The following is a 24851-nucleotide window of genomic DNA, read 5'->3' on the forward strand; positions in this document are numbered from 1 at the left end:
CTTCAACTCCTTCTCTCCAGCTCTCAGTTCAGATTGCCTTCTATGAGCTTTGAAATAAGGAAATGCATCTGCTCATGACCCTGCCTCTGTTTCATTTCTTTTCTACTTATTTCTGCTCAACTCCTTCCACTGGCATTCTCTAAGGACACTTTTCTGGAAAAGCTCCCAACAGATAGATATGATGAAAAGGACAGAGACATGGCAAGAAGTGAATCCCTGCTCTTTCACAGGAAAAAGTTTTTTTTTATTTTTTTATTTTTTTATTTTTTTATTTTTTTATTTTTTATTTTATTTTATTTTTTATTTTTATTTTTTTTTAATTTTATCTCTGGCAGAATCCAAATGCATTAATCATGACTGCAATTAAATTCAATTAACCTATGAGATTGTGTCTGTGGCAGTCTTCCACTCCTCTCTGTATTCACCTTTGGTTTTGCAAGCAAATGCACATAAAATCAATTTAGAGACAGACAAGAAGAAAGCCCCAATCCTTTGCTTGCCTCCTGAAATAAGCATCAAATCAACCCTATGTTTGTGTATATATAAGTGTATTTAACATATATATATACATGGAATGGAAGCCATCAGTCTTGTTTAGGTGATGGCTTTGTTGGTAATAGTGTTATGTTCATCTTCATAACCATGGCTACTGTTCAATTCCACTTTCCTCCTCCCTCCCTTTCTCTGATGATACTTTTCGGAGCTACATTTTAGGCTTCCTAAGGTTCACTGAGTTCACTATATTTCTTTAAAACAACAACAACAAATGAGAAAAAAAAAATTACCAAAAACCAAGCCAAGTCTTGCAACTATTTTTCAAATAAGCACACAGTTAAATAAAATCTTTTGTATAATCAGAGAAGCGGTTGGGACAGTCTGTGTTTTTATTCTGTGTTTCAGATACTTCACTGACACAGGTCCTAAAATGTTCACTCTTACATATGCTGTACCCCTGTTGCAGGGAGAATATTGACAAAAAGCTTTTCCTCTCTCCACTGAAATCATCCAGACAAGGCTTTTGCACCATTGGTATATTCCTGATGTTTCACTTACAGACTGCATATATGCACTACATTACACGTTTCAGGAGTGATCCTGTAATTACGCATTGGCTGTTGACTGGCAAAGCAAATCGTGATTGCCCAAAGTAAATCTAATATATTACTTGGAGAGCAAGAAATGCATGACAGCCTGGCTGAGCATCCTTTAAAAGTAGGCATGGGACTTTTAAGCTACAGCATGTATGCATATAATACATACATACATATATAAGTATACACAACATATACATATATATATGTATTTCATACATGCACAATAATTTCCAAGACAGCTACAAATTTCCACATGCATTAAACTATCTAAAAACATAGAAATAGGCAAGACTAATAAGTGGAATTTTCTTAAATTATATTTGAACAATAAACAGCAAGAGTAATACTGCAAAGTACTGCTCTATTCTCATTTATATCTACAATAAAATTCTATGAACAGTTGTCTCCCAAAACATATCCCAATAAAATAAAATAAAAAAAAAAAGGTAACACCCAGTGTCCTATATTTGTATATTCATTGTCAGTTCAGTAAGAAAAAAAAAAAGGTAAACAAAGAAAAGAGAAAAAAGACATCCCCACTCAGAATTGCATATTTACATTCTTCAAACTGTAGCGGTGAAAAATAATTCTATTAAGTGCAGAACATTCCTAGTGTTGCAGTAGTGACATTTTTAATAAGTTCATTATGAAAACATTTCTTTTTGTCTTAACAGTGATGCATTCCATGACTACGTGAAAATTTCATTATCCCCTTCACTTGCAGCCAGTGGTTGAGTCTGGATTGAAAAGCTCCTTGTATAATGGAGGAAATAGTGTGTTCACTATATCTGGGTGAGACTGTTTAAATACCTGTAGTTTCTCTCCGTGCAAGTTGCAAAGTGCAGTAATGGTTGGTATCTTGGCTATTAACTGTGAGATATAAAAGAAGAGGAAGGAAAGAAATTTAGTAAAAGAATTAATTAAGATAGCATTTTGTTGGAAAACTGTAATACCCCAAACTCCATCAAATCTATCCATGCTGACACTGGATAAGTCCACTGTTCTTATTGTTATGGTCTAAAAACCATTCTACTGGAAATTTTAGCCAAGTACCAAAACCGCATTTAACAAGGAACTGCCTCCAGGGTTTCTCACTGAAATAGTCTGATTCTTGCTAAGGTACCCCATAAAAGGATTCATGGATTGAACAAAATATGATTTAAGAGGAAAGAAGAGTGAGGAGAAGAGTACACCAATGCTTACTACTATACAGTGGGAGCAAATAATACGATGCTTTTAACTTACATTAATGTAGTAGTGGAGAAGAGGCTAAAAAAACAGATGCATGTCTGACGAAGGCTTAGGTTAGCTCTTTTTTAACAATTTACCTTTGTCAAAGTCTCATCATCGAGGTGGTTCTTCTGGATCACATGTTGAAGTGCAAAGTAAATCTTTTCCTGAAGCTTCTGGACCTTCCTTGGCTCTATTAACCAGGCTCGATCTAAGAAAAAAGAAGACAAGAGCTAAGGACAGGTGTGGGGTATGCTCATGGATGAACCTGGTACGCTAGCAAGTGTTACAGCAAATGTAGTTCCTGTGGGGAAGAGAATCATAATGAAAAGATGGTTTCAGAAGCAAAATATTTTAATCCATTAAAGGATCACGTGAGAGTTGAATTAAGACACACTGAGCATACAACAACAAAATATTTGCCCTGTATTTCTGTTTAAATCAGTACATTAGAGAAAGATGGGAGTAGAAATGAAACAAGGTCCAAGCATTTCATTATATTTTGCTGGTACATTCACTGCTCTAACTTCATGTTGCCTAGGTAAGAAACATATATCATTTCAGTGTCTTAATACATAAATAATGAGCATATTGATCAAAACAGTCATCTCTTTGAAAACAATAGAGTATAATTATTGAAAAATTAAAACAAAATGTATTTTGTCATTATTTACTAGGCTAACATTTTGAGACCGTACATTATATTCTGTATTAAAAAAAAATGGCTTCCTTCAAAAGAATTTCTTTAATAATTCAAAAGAATTATTAGCAGTTGCAATGTCTTGAAGTGCAAATTTCTTGTTTTTTAAAAAATGTTCTCTTTTTAATCAGTGCAAAAGAGAAGCTAATCTGGGAGAATAAACAATTATAGATACAGTTGTTTGGACTTACACTGAGCTCAGACCCCAAGTGTAGGAGGTCTTTCATAAGATATTATGTCAAGTCACAGCTTCTGAAAACATACATGAAGCATAGAAGCAGACCCCAAGACAATCTCCAAAACATAACAGTGTTTATAGCACTGCCAAACTGTCCATGTTCCCATTCTGCAAACTTACTTGCCTGTTTCTCACAGTCAGAGTGATTCTTGGACGTAGATTTTAGCTTTGCAAAAGGAAATATGAAATTATGTTTTGCCACAGGGCTTGAATCTTAATGTACACATTGAAAGCTGTGGGAAAATCCCTTTCATTTCCAGTGCTCTTTTCCCTACCTCCTCGAGTTACTAAAATTATCCATAGAAATAATTTAAGCTGAGAGACTGAAGAGTATTTCAGTGCTGAAGAATCAGGATTCTGCCATTTGTCTGCAGAGATGTCTCTATGGAAAATGTCCATCAACAACTTCTCTGAAAAGAGATAAACCCAAGTCTCCAGAGACTTAGCAGGTAATCAGACAAAGGAAACAATGTTTTTGCATAGCTTAAAGAATCAATGGATCCTATACTGACAGTAGCCACAGAAACAGAATTAGCTGAGAGCGCACACAGTATTGGCATAAATAAGCTCACAATAATATTTAGGCTTCACAGGCTAAGTGTCAAATTTTATGTTCTTGAAAAACATGCGTTTCACTAGTATTAAATCAATACCTAATAAGTGGCAGGCTGAAGCTAGAAAGATTTATCACAGAGAGCAGTCCTTAAAGATTTATCTTTCTGCCACAAAGATGAGCTTAAAAATAGACTGAGGCTGTGGGAACACAGGTTTCATCACTTGCTGTCATGGAGTATGCTGTATATAATGCAAGAGTTCTTGAAATCACAGTGTGGGCTAGGTGAAACTTTTACTATGAATATTAAGTCTGTCTCCCAAAATGTAGTTCCTACCACTTGATCACCATCTGCAAATTTGTTTGGACATTCCACATACCTCTGATTATATTCACAAAAGTGTAGGAAAAAGTCAATAGATCAGTGGCTACCCATACAGGATTGGAAAACTGGTTCAGATCTACTATTTTCCTTTAGGTTTTGACTCTTCTATCTTGGCAGAGTGCACTAGCCACTAGGCAAGAAAAGAGTGTAGAAGAGGGTAAAAGACCTAAGGAAAGGTGTTCAGCAAGATTTTCAGAAAAGATACTAGCAGGGTTAATGTCTTACTACCCATTTCCAACATGTATGCAAGTGAAGAGCCATTCTACATCATTAAGCTTAGAATCAGAAATCAAGTGAAAGAATCACCTCTGATAACCTTAAAGTACAAAATCTGGATCTGTGCAATTAGTCAGATAGAAAATGGGCCTCAAGCTTGGTTTCAGAACCTAAACTGTTGTGTTAATAGATGTTCAGGTCAGCCCACTCCTGCAGATATTGCTCTGTTCCCTGTAAATGCTGACATTAAGAGCACAATAATCACCTTTCAGAGCAGTGGCTTCTGTAGAAGAAAAGCATGAATACGAATGCTTCCCAAAGAGAGTGGCTATGTCCCTAAATTAATGAGTTGAAGAACAGATGCAGCTTATTCTCAGAACCAGTGCTTCTTTTTTTCAGTTTTATATATGTTCACAAGATGAAACACTTTACTGTGAAGAAACTAGAACATCTAGTGCAGAGGGAAACTGATTATTTCTTCATATTAGTTCTTTATTATTTTTGAAAGGAAATAAGTGACAGCTTTTAATGTCATTACAATTTGCACTGCCTTCCCTTGCCATTCACAGACAGACCAGCTGAAATGGGGTTTATTTGCGTGACACAAATTGGCAGTTTTTTAAAGGAAGATAGGTTGCCTTCTTTCAAGGTTATGATTCTTCAGCCTATCCTGTCTTATTGCTTCTCACATGTCCAACAATACTTGTGCTTGCAGACTACAGGAAGAAGTAGTCAGCATACATTAAGCACTTTCACATTTGGTTTTTGGCTAAAGGAATAAGAGATATTCAGTGTCCTCTTGCTAGCAAGCAGAGGAAAAACAACTTGGACATGAAAGAAAGACATTGGACATTGAAGTATTTCTTCTAGTATCACCAGCTTTAACTTTCAACCTAAATAATGGTGAAAAAACTTGGAATCACTTCTATGTATCTTAGCAGAGTTTGCTATTCAAGACACACTCATCTTTGAAGTGCTGCATCACAGCTGATGTATATCATGACTGAAATGTATTACTAGAGTTAGTGGTGAAGCTTATACAACACATGCTTGCAATACAGCTGGCTTAAAGCCACTGCTGATTTTCTAGCTTTTTCAAGCACTTAGTACAGCTGCAGATGTGCAAGAGATTTTGCTGCTTTGCTGAAAGACACATGAAGAACTGCAAAGCTCAGAACTTTAGTTTCCATCAATTGTCTACTTGTAGCTAAGTGTCATGGTTTTGTGTTTTTTGGCTTTCGGTATTCCACATCATAACATCACATGGGGCACTGGGAGTTTAACTGTTAATGCTCAAGTTAGAGTACTTGTCCAGAAGAGAAGAAGAGCTACATTTCCCATGGGACTCTGCGGACACAGAGAGGAGATAGAACTCCTGGCAAGGTCACCTGATGCTCTTTTTCGTCCGCTCTTTTTCTTGGCTCTCCCCCCGTCTCCCTGCTGCTCAACCAGACTGCACATCTCACCTCAGTGTTATGATGAGGCCTATCCACCTTTTGGACATTTTTTCATTATATTTGATTTATTATCTTCAATTCTAATTATATTGTATTATGGTGTGTTATCTTGCATTCCAATACTATATTTAGTAAATTAGTTTATTTCTCTTCAGATCATTGCCACTGTTTTTAATTATTCTGGAGTCCCCTGTTCCCTCTTTCTGGAGGCACAGATTTTGTGAAATCCCTCTGCCCCACCAGTCACGGAACTGGGCCGAACCAGCCCGCAAACCATTGACACTAAGTGCACTTCATTAATGACTTGATCAAAAATCCATTAAAGCAATCCATTAAAATCAATAGGAAACTTTTCATTATTTAAATAGGCTCTGTCCAGGTCTAAGGGATAGGACATTCAGAGATGGAATATATTACTGTGACCAGATTTTGTTAAGTTGGGCTATAATTTGTTTTTGTTGCCTAGACTACCTGGGTAACAAAAATATTGCTTCTTTTTAATTTGGCTAGAAATCACATATCTGAATATTTTTCTTTCTCCCTACAGATGAGATGTCTTAATCTGAAATAAAGTGCATGTAAGTCACTGAAATAATTTAACTGCTTCTGTTTCTCTTCAGTAAACAAATAGATGTTAAAAAAAGAAAAACATAAATCTTGCTTGTAAGGATTCTATCATTCTTCTCTGTTGCTTGGTTCTTAGCATGTTGCTCAAGAACTTCACAGTCTAAATTGCCCCAGAATTCCCAAGTTGTCTTTAGTTTTGCACAGAGTCAAATGGGTCACTAATGCCAAACAGATGTACAGATGCTGTACATCTCCACCATGGTTTGGTCTTTTCTGTGTAGAAAAGGGCTGGTTGAGAGGGGCCTGTCAGGGCACTGTGAGTCTCCTGTCTCAGGAGAAATCAGGGATCCTGGGAGGTGTTTCACAGGCAGTTTTCACTTGTGTGCACAAATGGGTTGTGGCTGATGAACATATGTGGCAATGGAAACACTCTGGAGGATCCCTCAGGAGAACCCAATCTCGTGCTATATGTAGGCATTGTCTTGACCATTTCACCTCCAAACAAGTGACCACAAGAACACTTCAGAGGGAAATTAGTAGTGGAGTTTTTTCTGGAGGTGTCATTAATGATGAGAACAAACATGTGGACACCATCTGTGCTAATCTAATTCTGCCTAATGTAATCTCCTCCACAGATGTATGAGAGGGCAAAGTGACCTAGAGGAAGTCTTTAGTGGAACAGACTGGAAAAATAATTAATGGTGGGATTTTTCGTAAAGACCTTTCAAAAGGTTACTCTTAGTGGGAGCTGGAGGCCTACCTCCCCTGAGTCAAGATTAAAATCTCATACTAAACTCTAAGGTTGCTTACGTGGATCTGTGGTATGTGAATACTTGAAGAAGAGCATTTTGCCCCTGAAATTACTACCTCTTAAATGGAGTTAAATTCAAACAGAACTTCATGGAGATTTTTACTGCTCGTGTTTTTATTGACACAGAAGTATCCATTCATAGCTGAAGACTCCCTAACCCTCTCGGGGCTGTGAGGTTTGAGCTCACTGAGGATCCAAGTAGGAACATGCATCACCTTGAGCAACATATTTTCTCTGTGTTTTGAAGCAATGCCAGCAGGCACTGCTTGTCTGCATGAACCTGCTCCATGTCTATTACCCTCACTCTCAGCACTTATTTCTCTCTCATTTTCCAATCTGTCTTTCTCTTGCATCATGAAATAGTGTACAGACACTAAGGAGATGATCCTTGACTGAAATATAACATGCCTGTAGGTTAAGTTCAGGTATACAATTCAGGTAGACAATATTATTATTGTTTTTTAATCTATAACTGGCATGTTACATATTTTGCCTATCTGTAAACTTCTGTGATGGGATCATCACACTTTGGATTTATTTCTAATATGTGTAACTGCTGAAATTCTAATAAAAGAGCTGGAAACCCTTTTCTGAGTAATGCAGGCATTCTTCCATTTCTTATCACACTTCTTAACACATATGTGCATTGCTTATTCCAGTGTAAAGCATTATTTAAGAAGGTAGATTGGAACAAGTACCTGGTGATATCAGAACAGCAGATGAAAACAAGGCAATCTCCTCCTCAGTCAGCTGTAAGGAACATAAATTCTTAGCAAAGTCAAATGCTTCATTCACCAGATCATCAGAACCTAAGGACCACAGAGAACAAAGTCAAAATTAGAAATTTATTAGCTCTCTGACCTGGCTTGAAGAGTGGAAAAGTGGACAGTTTCGTACAAAAAAAAAAAAAAAAAAAAAAAAAAAGAACAAATGAGTAAATGTATGTGTTCTTAAAATTAAAACTCCACTTGCTTTAGAGACCAGCTATTTCATGTATCACTAGATCACGCAATGAAACACAAAAATTATCAAGAATTACGGGCATGACTTGTACAAAAAGCACACAGAGATTTAGAAAGGGGTTCTCTTTTCCCAATGTGAAAATAAATGTTATTTATAAATAAGTATTATAGCTAAAAAGGAAGATTAACCAGTCCTAATTAACTTTCACATATGAAATTTATTAATTAACAGTACACATATTCTAGAAAATGTTTGAAAAGGCCCAAAATACATCGAATAATACACAAGAACACTTTTTATTCATGCAAGGTAGTGTAATGTTTTTTCTTTCTTATTCAAGAAGAAAATATATCTGTATACATTAATGGTAAATTTTTTGCAGTAAATTACTATCCTTAAATTTGATTCTGCGTGCATCATGCTATATTTGCTAATAATGTACTGCATCCATGGATTGCCAAAAGACACCCATTTAGCCATTGACATTTCAGATAGCACTTCATATCATGTTCAGAAATGAAGCTATTGTTTCAACACACAAATCCAAATGAGTTTAAAAGTTTTAGGCTAAGCAGTGTATTTACTAAGTTCCTTCATATATTTTGTCATAGTCCATCATTTTAGTCCCCTCTTTGCTGGAATGAAATGGCTTTTTGCAGGACTCAATTAGTGGGACTAATTTGATATGTCAAGTATAACTGATCTGTGGTGATAAACCACTTAGCTTCTACCTTAAACTGTGTTTTAATCAAAGCTTTAGATGGCGGCATAAAAAAACTGATAAAATCCTCATAGTGCTCTTTTTTTTTTTTAAGAGAAAAACACCTATTATTACTGGCAGCCACTGGAGCCACTTTTCCTTTTCCAGTTTAGAGATTTGGAAGTTTTGGTTTCAATATTTACTGAGGGTTTTAAGTGAACATCAGTGCATTTAAACAGAAGGATACATTTTAACAGAAGGATAATTGTACATTATTTGGACCAACATTTATAGAAAGGATTGAAAAGAAAAAGACCAACATACCCAAGGCTTTGAACATCTGCATCCCTCCATACTTTCCTTCAAACAGAACAGTATTGTTGAGTGGGTTGAAGGCACGGCACATTCTCACCAAAACCACTTCCAAGCAGCCTACAGGAGAGAAAAAAGAGCAAAAGTGCCACACATTATTACAGGCCCAGGCTTTCTTGAGCTATCAAGATAATCTGTCACTGAATATGGGAAACAATACATCTCTGATTTAAGTAGAGAAAATGGTTATTTTCTTGTCCAGACAGACTAACTTTTCCTTAGGCTTATTTTCTTCAGTGCAGCAAATTGATACTGTGGACTTAATCTGAATTTAGACCTGGGCAGATTATGTTATTTTAAAATACTTTATTCTGCAAACTTTTGTTTCCCTTATTTTTCTTTAAGGTTGAGGAAGATCCAAAGGAACAGATCTTATTTTATTTTACTTTTTTTAATTTAATTTTTTATTTTTTTCTTTATTTTTTCCTACAGAATTTACAGAATTTCCTGTTTGGGGAAAATGAAGAAAAAATAATTTTAAGCAGTCTCTAACTAAATCTGAATTTTCTATAAGAGAAATTTTGCCTTTGAGAATTCTTTTGCAGATACATTTCTGAATGAAAAGTCCAGATTTTCTAACTTCTGCTGACCATGAACTGCAAAACAGAAAATAGAACAAGAAGTATTTATACATGCTGAAGCTAACCAGAGTTGTCCAGTAGCGCAGTCAAGTACGACTATATCTTTTGTTTAAGGAGCAACTGTGTTGCTACTTTTGCTAGTCAAAGGAAGTTATATGGGATGCATCAGCATTTGCAGAAGTCTTACAGATAGTAAAATAAAATAAAATGTTATCCTGTGACTGTCTGCCTACATACTCCTGAGTTGTCTGCATCCCTTGCCCTTTGTGGCTCTGCTGCCTCAATTCAGTCCCGCTCTAAGCCACAGACCACTGTGTACAAGAGCAAGGAACGCAACAGCTTTCAAATGAAATGAACAGTTCCCTCTTGAAACAGGAAGAACTTCTTATGTTTTAATGAGTCACCTCACACTGCATCACACCTTTTATACATAGAGAGAGCAAGAAACTGATATGACAGGGTGAATGCAGTCAATTACCAGCAGTGGCTCACTTGGTCATGCCATTTAGCCCTACTGAGTTTAGCAGAATTATTGCATAATCACAATAAATGTTGTCATGCTTCCTATAGAGGACAGAAATTACCGCGTCCCATGTCAGGGAAGGAAACCCTTTTCCACCTTGCCCTTAAACATGCACATGCACACCTAGGCACGCACAGAGAGCATGGCTGCAGCACGCTGCTGTAATCCGCTCTCATTTAGTCCAAAACCAACTGGCGCCAGCATGGATTTTCCCTCCTGTGCACTGGCTGGAGGGTATCTCTGTAGTCTCGTTAAAAAGATTAGAGATGACCACAGAAGCATTCACTAATGACAAATGGGGATTTAGAGGGTGGCAGATGACTGATTTGACCTGCTCAATTCACAGAGTCTTTCCACTACATGTCAGGTTGGGGACTACAGTTGCTGCAATGACTCTCTGTGTGTATGTTTAATAACCACAAGTGACTGTGGAGAGAAGGGGATCAGAAAACAGTAACATGATTAATGGGGAAAACTACGGAAGGGTTAATGCAGCTAACGAAACAGACTGAAAAGTAAGGTTCTGTCAAAACAAAAATGACCCAAAGAATGGGACATCTGAGCACGTTTCTACAGCACTGGGAGCTAAACCAGTCTCAAGCGCTTGGTGTTTACCCACCTGACTTAAGGAGGAGAATTTGGTCATTCTGGCAGAGCTCCATAAAGCCTGTTATCCGCTTTGCGAACTCCACCACATACTGGATAGCATGAGTGATCTGAATGGCACACTGCTGCCAAAGGGCTTCTCTGGTCTTCGGGAAAACAAGAGGAAAGAGCAAAACAATAAGCGAGTGAGTTCATCCATTTGCTAAGCACTTTGGGTAGCCTTGCAGGAAAGCACAATCCTCTGACTAACTCACTCCCTTACCCCCCACCATGTCTTAACCAATGGCATCTCTGTTTTTCAAGATGCCTGACAACTTTCATGAGAAGGCTGTTTTCACAGGTTGATTGCCTCAGTGGTCCAAACTGTGGCATTACCTCTTCATAGGGGGAGAATGCATCAACCAGTGTTAAAATGTGATTTCAGTGCTGACTTTTGCGCATGAGAGAGAGACAGCAGAACTAACAATGTAAACAACTCAGTGCACTTCTAGGGAGAAAGTGGCACAGCGTTACTGAGTCATCAAACAGAATATTTTAGTTTCTGAATGTGACCTGAGAATTACAAAGGTAGAACAAAAATTCATTATACTGAGACCTCACTTTAAGGAGTACTTTAAATTTATCATTATTTACTGTTTATGGGTGATATTTGGCTTGCTCACAGTGAAAAAATCTGTTACATAGGAAAGGAATGTGCTTCTAACAGATTTCAGAATGATAAAATAACAAAGGGTTTTTTTATTATAATTTTTTGAAAAGACTTACAACAGAAAAGATCCAATTCTCATCACACTAAAATCAACAGAATTTCGGTATAAGGTTTATAGCTGTGGTAACAAACAACGTGTAGAAACTGGATTCTATGATCATATTTTGACATTAACAAATATCCCAACATGCTGAAAAGCTATTTCTTTTTGCTACGAAATATCCCTCCTTTGCTTTGACTGACCAGGGTCCTCTAGGATACTTAAAAGAACACTTTAACCAGTTTGTCCTTGTCAAATAATTCATGGTTAAACATTTCTAACCATAGGGAGCAGAACAAGTATATTACAGGATTGTACCTTGCTCTGGTAAACCTTAATTTCTTCATATGTGTGGGTTTGCCAAGCTAGCTGGTGTAGCTCCTCCATTGTATATTGGCATGTCTCCAAGTGAGATTTAATGATATTCTGTGCAATTCGATCTGAGGAGAAAGATGAGCTCGTGTGAGACATTTTGGTGAACAGTAATTTGCAATAGCAAAATGCTGAAGACATTAAAATTGGAAAAGGAAGATTTTCTTTTAACCTTCTAGTTTTCCCTCCCTCTCCTTCTCTCCCTCTTTTATCTCTCTCTCACAAATATTTCTTAAATTGTCTGTTGTAAGACGTTTCAGTATCAAATACAAAGCCAAGGGATGCTTGACAAACAATAGATCTGTACATGAAAATAACAATGAATCTCAAGAAACTATTTTAATTCTTTCATTCTGGAAGTGATTTAAAAATAAATAATAATTATTTTTAATGTGTTTAAATAATTATCTTTCGGTCATCCTGATTACTTGAACACGTTCGTCTATTCCAAGACTGCGCAGATGCCCACACCTGGCTGCTCAGTCCTGACACGGGCATTTGCATTACCTCGGTGTGACTTAAATCAAAGAAGCAGGAAACTGATCAAGTTTTTCTCCAGTTAGGTTTTAGCTGATCAATTTTTCAATCTTTTCAGTGATATCTAGCATAGAGACCAGTGCTGGCAAGGTGTGAAAGCTGCAGCTAGGTAGCCTAGGTTTTAGAGGACAGAGGAACAGCTCTCATACTCTTTGACAGCACATGATTAAGATACATTAAAGTTATTCTGAAAACACAGGTTTGCATACAATTGCAGAACAAGAAGTGTGGAATGCAAGGGGAAAAGCAAGCATTGTGTGCTGGATGGAGATCCCCTTGAGACTAACAGTAAACCTCTCAGGGAAGTACTGAAAAAAGACATTTTCTCCATAAGTCACTTGAGCGGATTAAAGATTTTCACAAAAAAATTTCTAACATCAATTCATTAGCACTGGAAGTAAGTTGAAATGTCTTAATTTGAAACATGATGATTTCTTAACTTGGAGCTTTGAGACCTATACGTCTAAGTGGACAGCAGAACTGAACTGAAACACTTAGGGCAGATCCATTCATATCAGAAGACATATTCTTCAAAAAAGGAGAGGGCTCTGGTAATGCATTAGCTGAGCCTGAGTGCAGGAAATATAAAGAACTAGGAATGTCATCAACCACATCCTCAACAGTTTTCTTACAATGGGTCGATCTGGTTCTTTGGAGTTCCAAAATATGAATCTTGCTTTGGTTGAATGTTATCTGAATTTGAAAGCACCATGAAAGTTGAAAACTGAATGTAAACATACAAGTTGCCTGCAATCACTGTTGCAGGAGTATGATTTAAAGGAAAAATGTTTGTACTAATGTCACAGTTAATAAACTGAGACTGGGTGGACGGATTCTGAAGAAAGCGCAAAAGAATTCCAGGTATTTGTAGAAATGAGAATACCTTCTCTATTCAGTCTTTACAGGTACTTCTCACAGGTTAACAGTTTTCTTAGGTTTCCTGTGAAAGAACTGACTCAGGAGTAAAGACAACTAAAAGTGTGTATTAGTGATTACACAAATCTACCCAACATTGTACCGTGGAAGAATGGATGCCAGTCTTACCTCATGATGTTAAGATACTGTATTTTGTAGTTAAAACATTAAAGATAAAGGTGCGGGTTGGAATAAAGACATGATAAATTTTAAACTACTCTTTTTTTAAGGATGAATAAAGGTTAATTAAATAAATACTAGTTAATAAGCCCTGTTTTGTAAACATATTTCAGAAAAAAAAAACTTCTACCCACATTTTGATATATTTAAAACAGTTTTAATAAAATTAATTTTCTGAAAACATTATAAACTATAGTAATTCTGACTGTAAAAAGCACAAGTTTTTAACATTGTGTTCCTGGATTTAACCAGAAGAACTTGATTATAACTGGAGGAACATTTAAACCTTTTATCTAAAACATCACTGTAAGACACAAGGTCTTTGAATTACTATTGCATTTCCCTTTCTGAGTGGTGAAGTATTTTGCTCTGTCCAGCCACTGGCTGGTCTCTGTTGTGATTCCTAGCCTAGCTCCTCAAGCCACACAATTTGTTACACAAAGATGGAACTATTCATGTTTTTGACATAAATAGAATAATATATAAATCAAATACTTTAATATTATTGCATAGCCAGATCAGATGAGGCTGGTCACATTGTTTGCCTGATGCAAACAATCTGAAGATAAGACTTTTTTCATTTCACTGACCTGACCTCAAATATATTTGATCAGCAGTTCTATTTTACATTACTGTATATATTCTGTCCTGTTATTTTTCCTACCATTTACTTCTTTAACAAATAAAACACGTGAGTGAGAATTCATGAATCTTCAAGGTTTTGTAGGGATGGCATTTTAGCTCTATACACCTTTTCTTTATGTGCTTATGCTTATGTTGAGCTGATGATAAAAATCATTTCGACATGAAAAGACCTTGGGCAATTCCAGAAAGCAACATCTCCAAATTCTGACATCCAAAGAGGAACCAGATGCTAGAAAAACTTGCAAGTCTTGAGCCATAGGCTCAAGGCTGAGTATGTGATGGAAAGGGTACACTGCGTCTCAGGGGCGGAGGATACTGGTTATTTTGTGTAAGGAGGCTGCCTTGTTACACTCTGAGCTTAGCCCCTCAGTGGTGCCTGATGCACATATATCATATATGGGATGTGAAGTGGTGACATGGTGGAAAAAGTAAAAGGAAAAGCTTATCTTGGCTTTGCAGAGGGTCCAGTGAGCAAAGATCCAATGCAGACAGAACAAAGAATGTAACTCTCAAAGGGAGTTGCAACTCTCAAGGAGCATAGTCTACCATTATGCCATTTGTAGATTTTAGCTCTTTTCACTCTCATAGTTGGAAACTACACACATCACTGCAAATTCCATGCAGAGAGAAGCTCCTAAACAATTGGGAATAATGTAAAGACATCCAATCTGAATCTATTTTGATGGAATGCAATTGATACTGTTCTGAATACAAAATATAACACATTTCTGGAAGACCTAGTAGCTCTGAAGCATTGCTGGCAGCTGTGTTCAATCAAAGAATGGGACAATGAGGGAGGAAAGTAACTTAGTTCAGTGGGAGTAGCTGTGTCTCTCCTGTTCGATGAGCTAGAAGATTCCACTACAGTCATTCTGCACATCAGGTCTTGACTTAAAATCATTTTCATTTTCATTTTCATTTCATTTCACCAACTTAAGCCAGAGATTTCAAGGGTCTCTTGACACCAGGAAGCTGCAGGGATGTATCTCTAGCTAGAAATCCTATTTGAATGGGCTGCAAAGGACTAGAAAGACAGTATCAGTCTTGTGACCTCATGTATTTCCCACTGAAATGTTGTCAATACCCATCTTATGTAAGTTACATTGGGTTTGCAGCTTTCATTGTATGAAAAAAACAAAATAAAGAAATGTTATTAAGAGTGAGAATAAAACTTTGTAAAGTTTCCTTTACATGGAGCATCTGCTGCAAGTTTTTGGTAAAAATTAATTAAACAAAAAGGAATTAATGAAATTGTGTGAAAACATACCATCAGAACTAACAATCACAACTGTAAACTACATGATTTTAAAACTTATCTGCCATAGTATGTAAACATTCGGTGTTTCCTTCTCTGCTTTTGTCTGTTATTTGTTATTATATCAGAGTTATGTATGCAATGGAATCAGCTATAATATTGCATAACATCATGGGGAGTCTGAAAGGCACAGAATATCCTGGCAGACTGACTCTAGTTGGGAAACATGACCAGTGGCTGAACTCCAGTATGCACTGTGATGCAGTAATATTTCCATTAAATAGTTTAGTTCTAAGTTTGAAGATTCTATTTATTTATTTATTTATATGTAATTTTGTTTATTGTTACCCTGATATTTTTGCTGGAAAACAGACTATTTTTAAATAAATGCTCTAATTAATTAAAAAAACAAACAAACAAACAAAATAACAAACCAAAAAAACAAAAAATATCTCTAGCAGGAAGTATTTGCTTCCAGAGAGGCATATTAGAAATGAAAAAGGCACACTAGAAACAACATCAATCAAGCAAATGGTTAATGGCTTTAGACAATATGAGGTCTTGAAAAATCAGAAATACTCAGAGAAGATACATGTTGGAGGTGATCAGTCATTTTTTCATTTCTGGCCTGTACATACCTTACTAGTTTTCTGCACAGACTCACTATCCTAGCTGTATTGTCCCATTCATTCTTAGGGGTGAAAAAGAAACCCAGATGTTGGTTTATAGTGCCTCTGAATTTCCTTAGAAAAGTAAAAAAACCAAAACAGTCTGTGTGATAAGCATCTGTTCCGAACACACAAAAATGATAAATATTAGAAGCGGTACCTTACAAGATCCATGATCTTTAAAGAAAGCTGATTTTATGGTTTCATCCCTTGGATTATAGGAAAGTCTGCCAGTAGGACTGGTTTCCCAGCACAGATAAGAACAGGAGATTTAATGAGTCCTGCTTTCACAGAAATCTCCACCACAACAGAAGAGACCAGAATTTAATTACAGCACACAGTTCAAATCCCCAGAGAGAGATGTCCCCACCAGAACTCAACTAAGCCCTGAACAAAAGCGACGCAGAAGAAGGAAAATGTGCTTGAGAAAAATTGAAAAAACAGGTTATTTCTCAAATAAATAAGTGGACAGCCAGTGAGTCTGGGGCAGCTTATGCTGCGACAGAGTGAGCTGCAGGGCATGGGAAGGCTGTGGATGTTATCTCCTGCTGATGGAGCCCAAAAAGATGTAGAATTATTGGGCAGACAGTGGTATTCACTGGGAGATAGACTCCTACTATGAAGAAGACATCAGCCCTTTTATTCCTCGCATTTTTCTCATGTGACAAGATCTTGACAACAACAGCCTGTGTTTTTTAACAGATCTGCTGCATGTCATACCTCCATTACACGCCTCTGCTGCCAAAGCTTGCTCCTGAAAGCCTTGCCAAAGATTATAGTAAGAAAGTGGAAGGAGGCAACAGAAAGTGAGACAAATCAGAAAAAAAAAAAAAAAAAAAAAAAGGAAAACAAATCTGAAATTAAAAAGAAAGGGTGAGAAGCTGTAGGTTGAATAGTACTGCTATCCAGTGTGTCGTAGAAATGAGTAGCACCCAGTGAAACACAGAAATAGTGTTCAACAATGAATTAATGGGGACTTTGCAATGCAGCACTGTAAAATATAATCAAATTTATAGTAGGAGATGTCCAGAAGAAGCTGAAAATCATACTTCAGGAAGCTGAAAGATAATCTGTCAAAAAGATTTGTTCCAATTCAGAGAATAATTGTGGGTTTCCAGAAAGAAATATAAGCATGTAATTCTATGGTTTGTGAAATGCAATGGGTCAGAGAAGACGATCTCAGTGCTTGTAACTAGGAGCAACAAAAACATGAATGAAAGATGTACACATATACTGTGAGTAAATCAAAGACTGTCCAACATGCAAGGGGGCCTGGTAACAAAACAAATGTCTACAGATGTGCTCCTGGTTTTGCAGTTTGCTGGATGCAAATTAGGCTGTTAAAGCCCATACAAGAAAGGGAGAAGAAAAGCACATGATTCTGCAATGCTGGCCAAGCAACAGAGCAGTAAGCCCTAACTTCTTTAGTGCAACAAAGCTTTGGATGCTTACAGACATGTCACTTGCCATTTCCCCTTCAGGCCTCCCTTCTCCTCATGATTTGCTGGATAACAGGCACCTCGAGAGTGTATATGCGACCAGACTGCAAAGGCCAGCAGGCTGCTGCCTTCTGGGATAGATGTGATCCTGGCCATAGCTTCCGTCCTGTCCTTGTCTGTCTCTGTCATGTGCTGAGTAACCCCTTTACCAAAACTTCTCAGAACTTAATTTTTGAGACAGCTCCTTTTTTCAAAGTTGCACAGTAGATAAAGTACTGTGCTCTACTTACAGAAAGATCAGACTGAACAGCGTATTCTATCAGCAGAATGGACCAAAAGTGTCTGTGGTAAGGGAAGAACAACAGTGCACAGACTGTACAGCATAAATGTAGCATAAAGATGTCTCTACAGTTTCTAGAACAGCAAATGACCTTCTCTATTTCCAATTTTAGCTATTCCGCTGAGTTCTTCATTCTTCCCTTACATATAGAAATTCTTTATTTTAGATTTTAGTAGATGCCTCACAAAAGGTGCTCTGCAAAGGTTATGATAGCTCAAATATTCAGTGCACCAGTGGGTTAGGAGCCACTTAAATCCAGAGTACGTACAGAAAACTGAACATTGCAACCTAGATAATATAAATCAGCCTAGCACAGACCTGCAGGGGTCTATCATCAGCTGATGAGTCAGCCTTGACTTTTTCAGACAATATTTCCTTGTAATATTTGGTTATATTCTACTGCAACACTGAAGAAAAACTCCAGCTTGGGGTCAAGTTCAGTGCTGGTGGGTACGAGTGTAATAACTCCAAACACTGCACACAACATTCACCAGCTGTGATTTTGGCCTGCTATGTGGAAGTTATCCACAGGATTTGGCAGTGTGTGCTTCCTATAGGGTCTTAATTCCTTCATTTGCCACTCTTTTCTCATGAGAGATCCTAGTTTTTCTCACCATTCCCTTCTTTTGCACTGGGAACTGAAGAACTTTGAAGTATGCCTCCTAAAACAGTGATAATCATCCCCAATTAAAATGAATAATGAATTTTTAATTTGCCACTTACCCTTAGGATCCAATTGAGCTGCTAAGAGCTCATCTCAGCTTATATGCTAAGTTGTGCTCTCACAGGGATCCACTTTGAATTAATGCTGCAAAAACATCACAGCTTTGCCTGGCTGCTATAAGCATGCATACCAGTTCATAAAACTATCAAAACTATACTATGCATTCTAAATAAAATTTATTTTACAGTACTCAAAATAATACTAATCTAGTACTAAATCAACAGTTTCCTGTGCTCTAGTAAGAGAGAATCATGACTACTCAATATGAAGTTTTTTGAACTAATTTCACTGTGCAGATTCCTCAAAAAATTAGTAGACAGTAGTAGAGGCAGCAATACAGGCAATGAAGAAAAAATATGTCCTACAGTGACTGTCATGAATAATGGGTTCCCATTTCTTTTTTCTTTAAATGCTCTGATGGTCTGACTGATTTTTTTTTTTTTTTTTTTTTTTTTTTGTGTGTGTGAAAACAAGCGCAGTTTTTCCTTAAAGTAGTGGGAAAAAAAACACAACAACCAACAACCAACAACCAACCTCCATATTTCATCTGTCCTGTTTTCTCAACATCATAATGCAGAAAGAAAGGAATTTCTTTCCAAAAACCATCCTGGCTGGTCTATTAATTCCCATGGCTCTCATTTATTTAATAAATTTGTAACACCCTCAGTACGCAGCCTAGGAAGTTGATATGAAACGTTAAAACTGTTGTATGAGACTAAAAGAGCTTGAATGTGGTTCAGGAGTAAACTTCTCTTCTGTTCAAATGCTTAGCATCAGACACAGACTGCACATTAGGGGAATATTATGTGTGTGAATTTCATATTTCCTCTCTCTCTCTCTCTTCAAATAAGCCAGTGTTTTATTTGCCTTTCAAAAAAAGAGAAGGGAAGAGAAGAGAAGAGAAGAGAAGAGAAGAGAAGAGAAGAGAAGAGAAGAGAAGAGAAGAGAAGAGAAGAGAAGAGAAGAGAAGAAGAGAAGAGAAGAGAAGAGAAGAGAAGAGAAGAGAAGAGAAGAGAAGAGAAGAGAAGAGAAGAGAAGAAAGAAAGAAAAGAAAAGAAAAGAAAAGAAAAGAAGAGAAAGAAGAGAAAGAAAAGAAAAGAAAAGAAAAGAAAAGAAAAAGCTAATCAATTACAAAACATGACAATAAAATTGAATAAAGTCCTAATCGAAAGGAACCTAGAGGATGGACTAAGAATTCAATTAAATCCTAGAGGATTTACAAATGCATAAAGGTCTCCACTTAATAATACTTTTCCTGGGTCGCAGCCAATTTAGTGTAAAATGTATAGTTTGAACTAATTAGAAATCATTTAGCTGGCAGCAAAAGCACAAACCAAGGCAATGGCTAGAGATTACAGGGCATGGGCTCTATAGGCACCATATAATTATCACAAATTTGTTGAGATGAACTGCTTCTTAGCTTCTTCAAGAACATTTCACAATAGTATTAAAACTGAAGTTGTTAAAAGATAAGAATATGGTTTCATTTACTACATTTGAGCAAACACTATTACAGTGGACATTGGTCACCATAAAACCTAGACATATGCATGGAACTGTTTGAACGCTAAGACTCTGAAATTAGAGTTGGGAGAATTTGCTTTTTAATAGTCTTCAAAATGTTGGTAGAGGCTAGGCAACCATTGGACTACTTTTCTCAATGAAATATGCATATGTTCAGATTTTTATAAGAATTTTATATCATCTAGGTAAAAACAATTTACAGAGTAATGACAAAACATTCAACAGCAATTCTATTTTCCTAAAGACATTTGCATTGGATCAGAGTGGTGTACTATATAGAAGACGAAAGTGAAGCTACCCGGTTATTGTAAGCAATTCTAATAATTTCACTGATCAAGAAAAAGTAAATTCATTCAGTCACAAAAAGGAACACAAGACAGTGCTCCGTACATTAATATATTGCTTTAACTATTCCAATTTTTATGTAATTTTCATCTGTGCAGAAGTACTTCACTATAAAAAAACTATTCTGATATTCAACTCCATTTTTTGTCTGAATTTCAATATTTTTTCATTGTATTTTCCCACAAACACATGCATATTCTCCTCCCATGATTCATTCAAATCTTTTCCCTATACATTTCCAGCCTTGTACAAAAATATTGTTGTTGTTCTTTGAAGTGAAATATCAGAAATGTATAGACTAAAAAAAAGGCATTGCTCTCTACCTAGCTGGGAACAAAATCATAAACTGCATAAAAGGCTTTCTTTACTGTAAAAGGGAAAATAGTGAAACATGTGAGGTGAGCAATTAAATCTATCGCGCAGAAGGCATGTGGTGTGCGGAAGAGAAGCACGGCAATAGGAGGTCGTAGCTAAGATGCTGCATGCACATTGGGATACAGGAAAAAAAAAAAGTTAAAGCCATGTTTTTATTGGCTTCCTTGTGGCTGAAAGTTAGAGAACAGTTGAAAAATATTGTACAGGTTGACAAAGAAACACAGTATGGAACCCCAGATTAAGCTCTCAGAAAGCTCAGAGTAAGCATTCATACTGACAGTATGACAGTATAAGAAAACACTACATGCGGAAACACTAAGGAGAAGGTAGCATTCAGACTAGGGTAAAGGGGTTGCTCAGATGAGGCAGTAAGCAACATATCACTAATAATTCAACACATATGGGTTTTTGAGATAGCATTCTACTTCTGTATACTGCAGTGATTCCTAAATCATCAGTGCTTTGTCCTGCTGATTCTCATCTGCAGTGCTGTGTTTGCTGCCTCACAGCCTTGTTAGACAAAGTCTGTCACATGCCCCATACCCTCTGTACACTGGCACCTGTGTTCTTGCCTTTTCGAGAGTTTCTCACAGAAAGGCAGGTATAATTTCTTTTGCTACTGACATTATTGTGTTGAAGCATCCGATAGGGAATGTGCTGAACAGCCATTCCTACACCTGACAGCACTAGCTTGCCTCAGTACTCATTATACCACTGGCTTTACGTTCATCTTTGTGTACAGTTTATAATATGATCAGATTCACAGTACAGTGCTATTTCTGAAAAGAATATCATGATGTATGGTAATATATGGGATGCATGATATGGTATTTTACATATTTTGACTGCTAGAAATGGTTGCTTTCTAACTGTCTTTTGGATCTCCAATAAAATGAATACACTCCGTCAAGTTTGCTTATGTAAAAAAAAAAAAAAGTCTTCTGAAAAAAAGAGGAATTCTATGTACTTGCTTTAATATATTTGAAATATTCCCACTTTAAATAAATATATTATCACACTTCAGAAATATCACCAAAAAGCAAGAATAGAATAAATAGAATAAAGATCACAAAATGTTTTCCATGCTCAACCTTGGCCAAAAGATATCATGTAAATTTACTAATTAAATATTTGATTCAGTGATTTATACTTTTCCAACAGTCATAACCATATGGACCACATTGTCCTGGGTGCTGCAGAAAAACACAGTCAGTTGAAATTTTCCATTTCTTGATGCATAATATGCAAAAGAGAATTATTTTCCTCTCTGTGAAAAGAACTCCTAAATACATTCCTACTTGCAACACTTATCACATTAAGTATAAAGGACAATACCTAAAATCACATTTCCTGTAACATCTATACTGCAGTTTGTAGTGTGATCAAGCTCCATTGACTAATCTGGATAAAACTGGTGAAGTTTTATTAGTTGGCTGGCAATTGACATATGAATTTATGTAATTGAAAGAAAAGTCAAATTCTGTTCAAAAATATCCAGAAAATTTTACAACTCATAGGAAACCCACTCTTCTTTTAGAGTATCTGTTGCATCTTCAAATAGTTTTAGATGAATTGCTCAATTTATAAATTTTAACTAGACATAGTTAAGAAGGCACACTGCATCTTCCTTATTAGACTGCTGCAATTTGCATTGAATATAGTTGAGGAGAACTGCCAGAATCAATATGAGACCATCCAAAGTCCACTGTAGATACTGTGAGACAGTGGATAGGCACTTGAAAATCACAGGGTGGAAAATCTGATGCTTAAATACAATAACTTCTAGAAAGCAGTCTTTATTTTCTGAATCTAAATCAAGAGTTATAACACAAACTCTGCCCTCTCTGAGTCTTCTTAAGCCAGTAAGTGCTAAAGCACACATTTAGTTAAATATAGCAACATAATCATGTATTTATGAACATGTGGATTATTTAAACTGTTGGGTTGGGCAACATAAAGTCAGTAAAACCTGTATGTAGACCTGTAATTAGTCTGTTTCTGATCTGTAAATTTCTTTCAGTAAATATGTACATTTACAAATAAAGATTACTATTGCGGAGGTGAGAAAAAAAATGGAAAATTATACAAAGTTACAAAAATTGTACATTTTTTTCCAATGTTTCTGTCAAACTATACAGAAATTTTAGTAGCTAAATCTATTTCTAAAGAAGTGGTTAAAATCACAATCTGCAGTTACAAAAAACTGTCTTCACTTAAACATCAGCCCAAGCTGGATTGTTTCAGCATTGTAATACTCTAATTTATTCTTCCACTTTTCTGTCCATTTTTGGTGAAGTAGATATGTTTCCTAACTGAGCTAAACTGTCAAATAAGTTTTAAATATTGCAATTCTCAGTTTTCCTCTTTTGTGTACAAAAAGGGAAAATAATAAATTATTTATAAAAATAACAGAATAATGATTCTAAGTTTTTATACATGAACTGAAGTGAATACAGAACTGAAATATTAATTTATTCCAATTGTTACCTTTAAATAGGTAGGTAATGATGGTTAGAAATAGTGCCCTAAGTGTATCTGCACAAAAAGCACACGCTACGCATTTCTAATTCTTCACTAGATGGCAACATTGCTCTGCTGAAACACAGCTGCAAGGCTTCTATTCTTGCTGTGAACATCTGCCCTGCAAAATTTGACTGTCAGCTTCGTAGAGAGGATATTAAACTGTGGCTTAGAAAAAGAGATGAGGGAATATTATAGAGCAGTATGGTTACACAAGCATCATTTCTGTTTTACTGTGTGGTGAGCCATGGCCTTGAAGTTACAGACAAAAGGGAACATCAACATAGCTGTTATTTATGTCACCTTAGGTATGGGTTTTAAATATGGGTCAGCTGACCCCTACAATAACCTTTCAAATAACATCTAATGATGAAAGTATGTTCTGTAAGCTGTCCATTAATATTTGATTTAGCACAGAAAACAAGAGCTGGAGATATAGAGAAGGGAGTTAAAGAATCAAAGAAAGAACAAAACAACAACAACAAAAAACAAAGAAAACTCAACAGTTATCACCCTTGGGGAAGTGCTTTTGCAGCCATCCACAACAAGGCACAGCACACTTCTTAAGAGATCAGTCTAATGCTGGTTTGTATATTGCATATGCCACGTACATTGGTATGGGCATCCATTAACAATGTAGGAACAGAAAAATAAATCACTTTCTTCTAAGAAAATGGAAAAGTTACTATGTAAAGAATAATTGTGTGGGACCAGCTTGCAATTATACCATCGAAGGAGTTGAGAATATTTCCACATGAAGATCTTTCAAGGCAGAACTCTGAATAAAAATGCTAAGCTCATGCTAGTATGCTATTGTGGCAGTGGAAAATATTTACTAACTCTACAGTATAGAAAGTTGTGGACTATATGTCCTGAGATGAGTGTATGAAGCCAACTAAATTAAGGCTTACATATGCAGTTTTTGCAGTTACTAAAGAGGCTTTTCTTTTACATATATATTCTGAGTCAGCCTCTATAACAGTTGCATATTTTACTAGCTAGTGTAAGGTTCAAGAAAGCTGTATGTAGTATAGGTTTTGGCAAAAGGGGCAGGTGATGGCTCCAGTTCCCACCACAGGGATATAATGGTAAGCTAAATGTCCATGTTAAGATACAGACAGGGTCATGCTAGGAATAGGAAAGACGAAGCTCGAGTCTATGTGCATTACTATTTAACGTCAGTTTTGGTACATATTTAAGCTCTTCAGGCTACTGGGTACTTTTAAATACCGCTGATGTTGAGGAAATATTATGAAAATATAAATAA

The 24851-nt window shown here is 36.4% G+C and overlaps 1 protein-coding gene across 1 annotated transcript in view; it reads right to left on the minus strand.

The window, feature by feature from the left end:
* Positions 1–311: 311 nt before the first annotated feature.
* RORB (RAR related orphan receptor B) overlaps positions 312–24851 on the minus strand; it is a 133643-nt gene continuing 109103 nt past the window's right edge. Inside the window, exons 5-10 of the mRNA XM_052701131.1 lie at positions 12064–12185; positions 11010–11142; positions 9239–9346; positions 7950–8060; positions 2423–2535; positions 312–1964 (exon numbers count right to left, since the gene is read on the minus strand). Of these exons, the coding sequence (XP_052557091.1) occupies positions 1809–1964; positions 2423–2535; positions 7950–8060; positions 9239–9346; positions 11010–11142; positions 12064–12185 (743 nt within the window). The 3' untranslated portion in view covers positions 312–1808. The remainder of the gene's footprint in view (positions 1965–2422; positions 2536–7949; positions 8061–9238; positions 9347–11009; positions 11143–12063; positions 12186–24851) is intronic.

The sequence above is a fragment of the Tympanuchus pallidicinctus genome, unplaced genomic scaffold (assembly GCF_026119805.1).
Source record: "Tympanuchus pallidicinctus isolate F22 unplaced genomic scaffold, pur_lepc_1.0 scaffold4, whole genome shotgun sequence".
Classification (NCBI taxonomy): Eukaryota; Metazoa; Chordata; class Aves; order Galliformes; family Phasianidae; genus Tympanuchus; species Tympanuchus pallidicinctus.